This window comes from Oncorhynchus gorbuscha, linkage group LG10 (genome assembly GCF_021184085.1).
Source record: "Oncorhynchus gorbuscha isolate QuinsamMale2020 ecotype Even-year linkage group LG10, OgorEven_v1.0, whole genome shotgun sequence".
Lineage (NCBI taxonomy): Eukaryota > Metazoa > Chordata > Actinopteri > Salmoniformes > Salmonidae > Oncorhynchus > Oncorhynchus gorbuscha.
Window position 1 is genome coordinate 3760739 of NC_060182.1, and position 10312 is coordinate 3771050.

Genomic DNA, 10312 nt, shown 5'->3' on the forward strand with positions numbered 1-10312 from the left:
TACCTATACAGGTAATACTGACAGTAACCTACCTATACAGGTAATACTGACAGTAACCTACCTATACAGGTAATACTGACAGTAACCTACCTATACAGGTAATACTGACAGTAACCTACCTATACAGGTAATACTGACAGTAACCTACCTATACAGGTAATACTGACAGTAACCTACCTATACAGGTAATACTGACAGTAACCTACCTATACAGGTAATACTGACAGTAGCCTACCTATACAGGTAATACTGACAGTAACCTACTGCTACCTATACAGGTAATACTGACAGTAACCTACTGCTACCTATACAGGTAATACTGACAGTAACCCTGCTACATATACAGGTAATACTGACAGTAACCTACTGCTACCTATACAGGTAATACTGACAGTAACCTACTGCTACCTATACAGGTGAAGTAACCTACTGCTACCTATACAGGTAATACTGACAGTAACCTAACCTATACAGGTAATACTGACAGTAACCTACTGCTACCTATACAGGTAATACTGACAGTAACCTACTGCTACCTATACAGGTAATACTGACACTGCTACCTATACAGGTAATACTGACAGTAACCTACTGCTACCTATACAGGTAATACTGACAGTAACCTACTGCTACCTATACAGGTAATACTGACAGTAACCTACTGCTACCTATACAGGTAATACTGACAGTAACCTACTGCTACCTATACAGGTAATACTGACAGTAACCTACTGCTACCTATACAGGTAATACTGACAGTAACCTACTGCTACCTATACAGGTAAACTGACAGTAACCTACTGCTACCTATACAGGTAATACTGACAGTAACCAGGTAATACTGCTACCTATACAGGTAATACTGACAGTAACCTACTGCTACCTATACAGGTAATACTGACAGTACTGCTACCTATACAGGTAATACTGACAGTAACCTACTGCTACCTATACAGGTAATACTGACAGTAACCTACTGCTACCTATACAGGTAATACTGACAGTAACCTACTGCTATACAGGTAATACTGACAGTAACCTACTGCTACCTATACAGGTAATACTGACAGTAACCTACTGCTACCTATACAGGTAATACTGACAGTAACCTACTGCTACCTATACAGGTAATACTGACAGTAACCTACTGCTACCTATACAGGTAACCTATACGGGTAATACTGACAGTAACCTACTGCTACCTATACAGTAATACTGACAGTAACCTACTGCTACCTATACAGGTAATACTGACAGTAACCTACCTATACAGGTAATACTGACAGTAACCTACCTATACACCTATAATACTGACAGTAACCTACTGCTACCTATACAGGTAATACTGACAGACTATACAGGTAATACTGACAGTAACTGCTACCTATACAGGTAATACTGACAGTAACCTACTGCCTATACAGGTAATACTGACAGTAACCTACTGCTACCTATACAGGTACAATACTGACAGTAACCTACTGCTACCTATACAGGTAATACTGACAGTAACCTACTGCTACCTATACAGGTACAATACTGACAGTAACCTACTGCTACCTATACAGGTAATACTGACAGTAACCTACTGCTACCTATACAGGTAACTGACAGTAACCTACTGCTACCTATACAGGTAATACTGACAGTACCTATACAGGTAATACAGTAACCTACTGCTACCTATACAGGTAATACTGACAGTAACCACTACCTATACAGGTAATACTGACAGTAACCTACTGCTACCTATACAGGTAATACTGACAGTAACCTACTGCTACCTATACAGGTAATACTGACAGTAACCTACTGCTACCTATACAGGTAATACTGACAGTAACCTACTGCTACCTATACAGGTAATACTGACAGTAACCTACTGCTACCTATACAGGTAATACTGACAGTAACCTACTGCTACCTATACAGGTAATACTGACAGTAACCTACTGCTACCTATACAGGTAATACTGACAGTAACCTACTGCTACCTATACAGGTAATACTGACAGTAACCTACTGCTACCTATACAGGTAATACTGACAGTAACCTACTGCTACCTATACAGGTAATACTGACTAACCTACTGCTACCTATACAGGTAATACTGACAGTAACCTACTGCTACCTATACAGGTAATACTGACAGTAACCTACTGCTACCTATACAGGTAATACTGACAGTAACCTACTGCTACCTATACAGGTACAATACTGACAGTAACCTACTGCTACCTATACAGGTAATACTGACAGTAACCTACTGCTACCTATACAGGTAATACTGACAGTAACCTACCTATACAGGTAATACTGACAGTAACCTACTGCTACCTATACAGGTAACACTGACAGTAACACACCTATACAGGTAATACTGACAGTAACCTACCTATACAGGTAATACTGACAGTAACCTACTGCTACCTGTACAGGTACAATACTGACAGTAACCTACTGCTACCTATACAGGTAATACTGACAGTAACCTACTGCTACCTATACAGGTAATACTGACAGTAACACACCTATCCAGGTAATACTGACAGTAACCTACTGCTACCTATACAGGTAACTCTGACAGTAACCTACTGCTACCTATACAGGTAATACTGACAGTAACCTACTGCTACCTATACAGGCAATACTGACAGTAACCTACTGCTACCTATACAGGCAATACTGACAGTAACCTACCTATACAGGCAATACTGACAGTAACCTACCTATACAGGTAATACTGACAGTAACTTAACCATACAGGTAATACTGACAGGAAGGGTTAGGGTCGGGAGACTGGGGGGGAAGGGTTAGGGTCGGGAGTCTGGGGGGGAAGGGTTAGGGTCGGGAGACTGGGGGAAGGTTAGGGTCTGGAGACTGGGGGAAGGGTTAGGGTCTGGAGACTGGGGGGAAGGGTTAGGGTCTGGAGACTGGGGGAAGGGTTAGGGTCTGGAGACTGGGGGAGGGTTGGGGTCGGGAAACTGGGAGGGAAGGGGTTGGGAGACTGGGAGGGAAGGGGTCGGGAGACTGGGAGGGAAGGGGTCGGGAGACTGGGAGGGAAGGGGTCGGGAGACTGGGAGGGAAGGGGTCGGGAGACTGGGGAGGGAAGGGGTCGGGAGACTGGGGAGGTAGGGGTCGGGAGACTGGGAGGGAAGGGGTCGGGAGACTGGGAGGGAAGGGGTCGGGAGACTGGGAGGGAAGGGGTCGGGAGACTGGGAGGGAAGGGTTGGGGCTAAGGAGATGAAGACCAGACCAATCCTACTGTTATGAAATCAAGCTAGAAAGATTTTCCTCATTTTACAAAGTCAATCAGTGTACAGCAAGGAAGTCTGGTAATTAACTCTTTGGAAGGTAAATGGTAAATTGTCTTAGGGAAAAATCTATCAACGCTGGCATCCCCCAGGGCAGTGTTCCAGGGCATCTACTATTTCTACTGTACTATAATTAAGCAATAAAGTAATAAGGCATGAGACCCTGTGCATTAATAATCATACCTACGGGCTGTTCTTAGGCTTAACGCCAATAGTTTAAGTGTTGACTATTGTTGTCTGTTGTTTCTCTCCACAGGAGCTTGAGATGCAGGCCCGCCTCCATGGCCTCTCCACCCCCGCCTCTTCCTCCCAAGGCAGCTCCTCCTCACACCTAAGCCTATCACAGTCCCTGGACCCCAGCACGGGCGACGCCCTCTCCAGGACCCTCCTCTCCCTGAGTGGTGGCCAAGGCCTCCAGGCCGCCTCCCCCTCCTTCCTGTCTCCACCCCCCTCGGCCTCTCCGGTTGGTCTGATGACAATGGGCAGCCCCTTGGATCTGGACTCTCTGAGCTTCTCTGACCTGGATGACCCGTCGGCCGCAGCCTTCCACGCCTCCCTGCTGCCGGACATGGGTCTGGGGGACATCCTGATGGACGACAGGGGACTGGGGATGTCCTCTGTTGGGGGCAGAGACCCCCTGCTCTCCTCCGTCTCCCCGGGAGTCTCCAAGACCTCTAGTCGCAGGAGCAGCTTCAGCATGGAGGAAGATTTGTGACTGATGTAGACCCTAGACACCCTAGCCCCTACACTGTTTGGGAGGAACACATTCAGCATGGAGGAAGACCTGTGACCGGAGCTGAGTCCCAAACCAACTCCTAGACCCTACACTGCTAGGGAGGAACATAATCAGTATGGAGGAAGACCTATGACTGGAGCTGAGTCCCAAACCAACTCCTAGACCCTACACCCTAGACCCTACACTGCTAGGGAGGAACATAATCAGCATGGAGGAAGACCTGTGACTGGAGCTGAGTCCCAAACCAACTCCTAGACCCTACACCCTAGACCCTACACTGCTGGGGAGGAACATAATCAGCATGGAGGAAGACCTGTGACTGGAGTTGAGTCCCAAACCAACTCCTAGACCCTACACCCTAGACTAAACCCTATACCCTTAGACAGTTCATGTAGATCTTATTATTATATTATATATTATTTTTATATATATATATTATATATCTTAGATATTATTATTATATTATTATTATTATATATTATAGATCTGAGAGATTTGGAAAATAGTAAACATGGCAAAACATCCCAGTAGAATCATACCAGAGTGTTTATATCAATCCTCCATCCTTTCAGATTTACAGGAGAGTCTTTGGGGGGGGGGGGGTATTCAGCAGGAGAGGGTTCAGGATTTACTGCTCATTGTCTTCTGGTTCTTCCCAACTGGGATTTCTCTAAGAAAAGAAAAAAACAAACATGGGAAATCTGAAGGGAATTTTTGCAACCCTAATTTTAGTTTATTCTAGACTAGAATGTGTAGAGATAATTCCGGGTCCCTGTGGTGATGACGGAATCCATTCCAAATATTTTATCTCCATGCGTGTAAAATAAAAAAATAACTAAATAGAATAGATAGATATATGGAGTTGAGCTGTTCTATAGCATTAAAAGATCCAACATGAATTGTAGACTACATGTAAAGATACACGTTACTTAGATACGAAACTATGTTTTAAATTTTATAGTTCTGTGAATAGTAATTATGATGGAGGTAGATATGTATAGGGAGAAGGTGACAGGGATACTGGAGTGATGGAGGTAGATATGTATAGGGGACAGGGATACTGGAGTGATGGAAGTAGATATGTATAGGGGGAAGGAGACAGGGATACTGGAGTGATGGAGGTAGATATGTATAGGGGGAAGGAGACAGGGATACTGGAGTGATGGAGGTAGATATGTATAGGGGACAGGGATACTGGAGTGATGGAGGTAGATATGTATAGGGGGAAGGAGACAGGGATACTGGAGTGATGGAGGTAGATATGTATAGGGGGAAGGAGACAGGGATACTGGAGTGATGGAGGTAGATATGTATAGGGGGAAGGAGACAGGGATACTGGAGTGATGGAGGTAGATATGTATAGGGGGAAGGAGACAGGGATACTGGAGTGATGGAGGTAGATATGTATAGGGGTAAGGAGACAGGGATACTGGAGTGATGGAGGTAGATATGTATAGGGGGAAGGAGACAGGGATACTGGAGTGATGGAGGTAGATATGTATAGGGGGAAGGAGACAGGGATACTGGAGTGATGGAGGTAGATATGTATAGGGGGAAGGAGACAGGGATACTGGAGTGATGGAGGTAGATATGTATAGGGGACAGGGATACTGGAGTGATGGAGGTAGATGTGTATAGGGGGAAGGTGACTAGGCATCAGGATGTATAATAAACAGAGTAGTGGCAGCTTGTATGTGAGTGCGGGTGTGTTGAGTCACTATACATGTATATTATGTGTTGGAGTGACAGTGTGTAGACTAAACAGGGCCCTGGGACATTGTGCATAGAGACTGTTTATCAGTCGTATTGCTTGGGGATAGAAGCTGTTCAGGAGCCTGTTGTTGTCAGACCTGATGCGGCAGAGATAATAGTCTGTGGCTTGAGGTCTTTGACGACAAACCCTCTGATATAGAGGTCCTGGACGGCAGGGAGCTGGGTCCCAGTGATGTACTGGGCTGTCCTCACTACCCTCTGATATAGAGGTCCTGGACGGCAGGGAGCTGGGCCCCAGTGATGTACTGGGCTGTCTTCACTACCCTCTGATATAGAGGTCCTGGACGGCAGGGAGCTGGGCCCCAGTGATGTACTGGGCTGTCCTCACTACCCTCTGATATAGAGGTCCTGGACGGCAGGGAGCTGGGCCCCAGTGATGTACTGGGCTGTCCTCACTACCCTCTGATATAGAGGTCCTGGATGGCAGGAAGCTGGGCCCCAGTGATGTACTGGGCTGTCCTCACTACCCTCTGATATAGAGGTACTGGATGGCAGGAAGCTTGGCCCCAGTGATCTACTGGGCTGTCCTCACTACCCTCTGATATAGAGGTCCTGGATGGCAGGGAGCTGGGCCCCAGTGATGTACTGGGCTGTCCTCACCACCCTCTGATATAGAGGTTCTGGATGGCAGGGAGCTGGGCCCCAGTGATGTACTGGTCTGTCCTCACTACCCTCTGATATAGAGGTTCTGGATGACAGGGAGCTGGGCCCCAGTGATGTACTGGTCTGTCCTCACTACCCTCTGATATAGAGGTTCTGGATGGCAGGAAGCTGGGCCCCAGTGATGTACTGGTCTGTCCTCACTACCCTCTGATATAGAGGTTCTGGATGGCAGGAAGCTGGGCCCCAGTGATGTACTGGTCTGTCCTCACTACCCTCTGATATAGAGGTTCTGGATGACAGGGAGCTGGGCCCCAGTGATGTACTGGGCTGTCCTCACTACCCTCTGATATAGAGGTTCTGGATGGCAGGGAGCTGGGCCCCAGTGATGTACTGGGCTGTCCTCACTACCCTCTGATATAGAGGTTCTGGATGGCAGGGAGCTGGGCCCCAGTGATGTACTGGGCTGTCCTCACCACCCTCTGATATAGAGGTTCTGGATGGCAGGGAGCTGGGCCCCAGTGATGTACTGGGCTGTCCTCACCACCCTCTGATATAGAGGTTCTGGATGGCAGGGAGCTGGGCCCCAGTGATGTACTGGGCTGTCCTCACCACCCTCTGATATAGAGGTTCTGGATGGCAGGGAGCTGGGCCCCAATGTACTGGGCTGTCCTCACCACCCTCTGTAGTGCCATGCGATCGAGGGCGGTGCTATTGCCATACCACGTAGGGGAAGAGGTGCTGTCGCGCCTTCTTCACGACTGTACGTGTGTGTTTTGGACCATTTTTCGTGATTTAGATACCGAGGAGTATGAAGCTTGACTACCTGCTCCACTGCAGCCCCGTAGATGTGGATGAGGGCGTTCTTGTTCCCCGTCGATGTGGATGAGGGCGTTCTTGTTCCCCGACGATGTGGATGAGGGCGTTCTTGTTCCCCGTAGATGTGGATGAGGGCGTTCTTGTTTCCCGTCGATGTGGATGAGGGCGTTCTTGTTCCCCGACGATGTGGATGAGGGCGTTCTTGTTCCCCGTCGATGTGGATGAGGGCGTTCTTGTTTCCCGTCGATGTGGATGAGGGCGTTCTTGTTCCCCGTCGATGTGGATGAGGGCGTTCTTGTTCCCCGTCGATGTGGATGAGGGCGTTTTTGTTTCCTGTAGTCCACGATCAGCTCCTTGGTCTTACCGACATTCAGGGAGAGGTTGTTGTTTCCGGCACCACATTGCCAGGTCTCTGACCTCCCTGTAGGCTGACTCATTGTTGGAGTCGTGCGTGGCCACGCAGTCGTGGGTGAACAGGGAGTACAGGAGGGGACTAAGCACACAGCCCTGTGCCACCCCCCCATGTTGAGAGTCAGCATAGCGGAGATGATGTTGCCTACACTCACCACCTGGGATCGGCTCGTCAGGAAGTCCAGGATCAAGTTACAGAGGAAAGTGCTTGGAGGGGACAATGGTGTTGAACGCAGAGCTGTAGTAAATGAACAGGATTCTCTCATAGGGTGCCATTTCTAATGACCTTTTATTTACATGTTGTATAATCCAGTTGAATGTTGTGTGTTGGTATGCTATTCAAGTGTGTCAAGAGTCACTCAGGAAAACTAGGCTGAGCAGCCAGCCGTAGAGTAGACTAAACAGTTACAATACTGTGTTTTGTCGGCACATTGTTCTATAGTCCTCAATAGCAAGAACGTTAAGAGTGGCTCTCAACTTTAATCTACAAGGTTTTATCACTCTGTGTTCCTGCCTCTGTGTTCCTGCCTCTGTGTTTCTGCCTCTGTGTTCCTGCCTCTGTGTTCCTGCCTCCTCTGTGTTCCTGCCTCTGTGTTCCTGCCTCTGTGTTCCTGCCTCCTCTGTGTTCCTGCCTCTGTGTTCCTGCCTCCTCTGTGTTCCTGCCTCTGTGTTCCTGCCTCCTCTGTGTTCCTGCCTCCTCTGTGTTCCTGCCTCCTCTGTGTTCCTGCCTCTGTGTTCCTGCCTCCTCTGTGTTCCTGCCTCTGTGTTCCTGCCTCTGTGTTCCTGCCTCTGTGTTCCTGCCTCCTCTGTGTTCCTGCCTCCTCTGTGTTCCTGCCTCCTCTGTGTTCCTGCCTCCTCTGTGTTCCTGCCTCCTCTGTGTTCCTGCCTCTGTGTTCCTGCCTCCTCTGTGTTCCTGCCTCCTCTGTGTTCCTGCCTCCTCTGTGTTCCTGCCTCCTCTGTGTTCCTGCCTCCTCTGTGTTCCTGCCTCCTCTGTGTTCCTGCCTCCTCTGTGTTCCTGCCTCCTCTGTGTTCCTGCCTCCTCTGTGTTCCTGCCTCCTCTGTGTTCCTGCCTCCTCTGTGTTTCTGCCTCCTCTGTGTTCCTGCCTCCTCTGTGTTCCTGCCTCCTCTGTGTTCCTGCCTCCTCTGTGTTCCTGCCTCTGTGTTCCTGCCTCTGTGTTTCTGCCTCCTCTGTGTTCTGCCTCCTCTGTGTTCCTGCCTCTGTGTTCCTGCCTCTGTGTTTCTGCCTCCTCTGTGTTCCTGCCTCCTCTGTGTTCCTGCCTCCTCTGTGTTCCTGCCTCCTCTGTGTTCCTGCCTCCTCTGTGTTCCTGCCTCCTCTGTGTTCCTGCCTCTGTGTTCCTGCCTCCTCTGTGTTCCTGCCTCCTCTGTGTTCCTGCCTCCTCTGTGTTCCTGCCTCCTCTGTGTTCCTGCCTCCTCTGTGTTCCTGCCTCCTCTGTGTTCCTGCCTCTGTGTTCCTGCCTCCTCTGTGTTCCTGCCTCTGTGTTCCTGCCTCTGTGTTTCTGCCTCCTCTGTGTTCCTGCCTCTGTGTTCCTGCCTCTGTGTTTCTGCCTCCTCTGTGTTCCTGCCTCTGTGTTCCTGCCTCTGTGTTCCTGCCTCTGTGTTCCTGCCTCCTCTGTGTTCCTGCCTCCTCTGTGTTCCTGCCTCCTCTGTGTTTCTGCCTCCTCTGTGTTCCTGCCTCCTCTGTGTTTCTGCCTCCTCTGTGTTCCTGCCTCTGTGTTTCTGCCTCCTCTGTGTTCCTGCCTCTGTGTTTCTGCCTCCTCTGTGTTCCTGCCTCCTCTGTGTTCCTGCCTCTGTGTTTCTGCCTCCTCTGTGTTTCTGCCTCCTCTGTGTTTCTGCCTCCTCTGTGTTTCTGCTTCCTCTGTGTTCCTGCCTCCTCTGTGTTCCTGCCTCTGTGTTTCTGCCTCCTCTGTGTTCCTGCCTCCTCTGTGTTCCTGCCTCCTCTGTGTTCCTGCCTCCTCTGTGTTCCTGCCTCCTCTGTGTTCCTGCCTCTGTGTTCCTGCCTCTGTGTTTCTGCCTCCTCTGTGTTTCTGCCTCCTCTGTGTTCCTGCCTCCTCTGTGTTCCTGCCTCTGTGTTCCTGCCTCTGTGTTCCTGCCTCTGTGTTTCTGCCTCCTCTGTGTTTCTGCCTCCTCTGTGTTTCTGCCTCCTCTGTGTTCCTGCCTCCTCTGTGTTCCTGCCTCCTCTGTGTTCCTGCCTCCTCTGTGTTTCTGCCTCCTCTGTGTTTCTGCCTCCTCTGTGTTTCTGCCTCCTCTGTGTTCCTGCCTCCTCTGTGTTCCTGCCTCCTCTGTGTTCCTGCCTGTTCCCTCTGTGTTCCTGCCTCCTCTGTGTTTCTGTGCCTCCTCTGTGTTCCTGCCTCCTCTGTGTTCCTGCCTCCTCTGTGTTCCTGCCTCCTCTGTGTTTCTGCCTCCTCTGTGTTTCTGCCTCCTCTGTGTTTCTGCCTCCTCTGTGTTCCTGCCTCCTCTGTGTTCCTGCCTCCTCTGTGTTCCTGCCTCCTCTGTGTTCCTGCCTCCTCTGTGTTTCTGCCTCCTCTGTGTTCCTGCCTCCTCTGTGTTCCTGCCTCCTCTGTGTTCCTGCCTCCTCTGTGTTCCTGCCTCTGTGTTCCTGCCTCCTCTGTGTTCCTGCCTCCTCTGTGTTCCTGCCTC

General features: G+C 49.4%; 1 protein-coding gene across 1 annotated transcript in view; it reads left to right on the forward strand.

The window, feature by feature from the left end:
* Positions 1-4444, forward strand: part of LOC124045459 (transcription factor E3-like) — a 36007-nt gene extending 31563 nt beyond the window's left edge. The window contains exon 9 of the mRNA XM_046364764.1: positions 3572-4444. Coding sequence (XP_046220720.1) covers positions 3572-4030 — 459 coding nt within the window. The 3' untranslated portion in view covers positions 4031-4444. The remainder of the gene's footprint in view (positions 1-3571) is intronic.
* The last annotated feature ends 5868 nt before the right edge of the window (positions 4445-10312 follow it).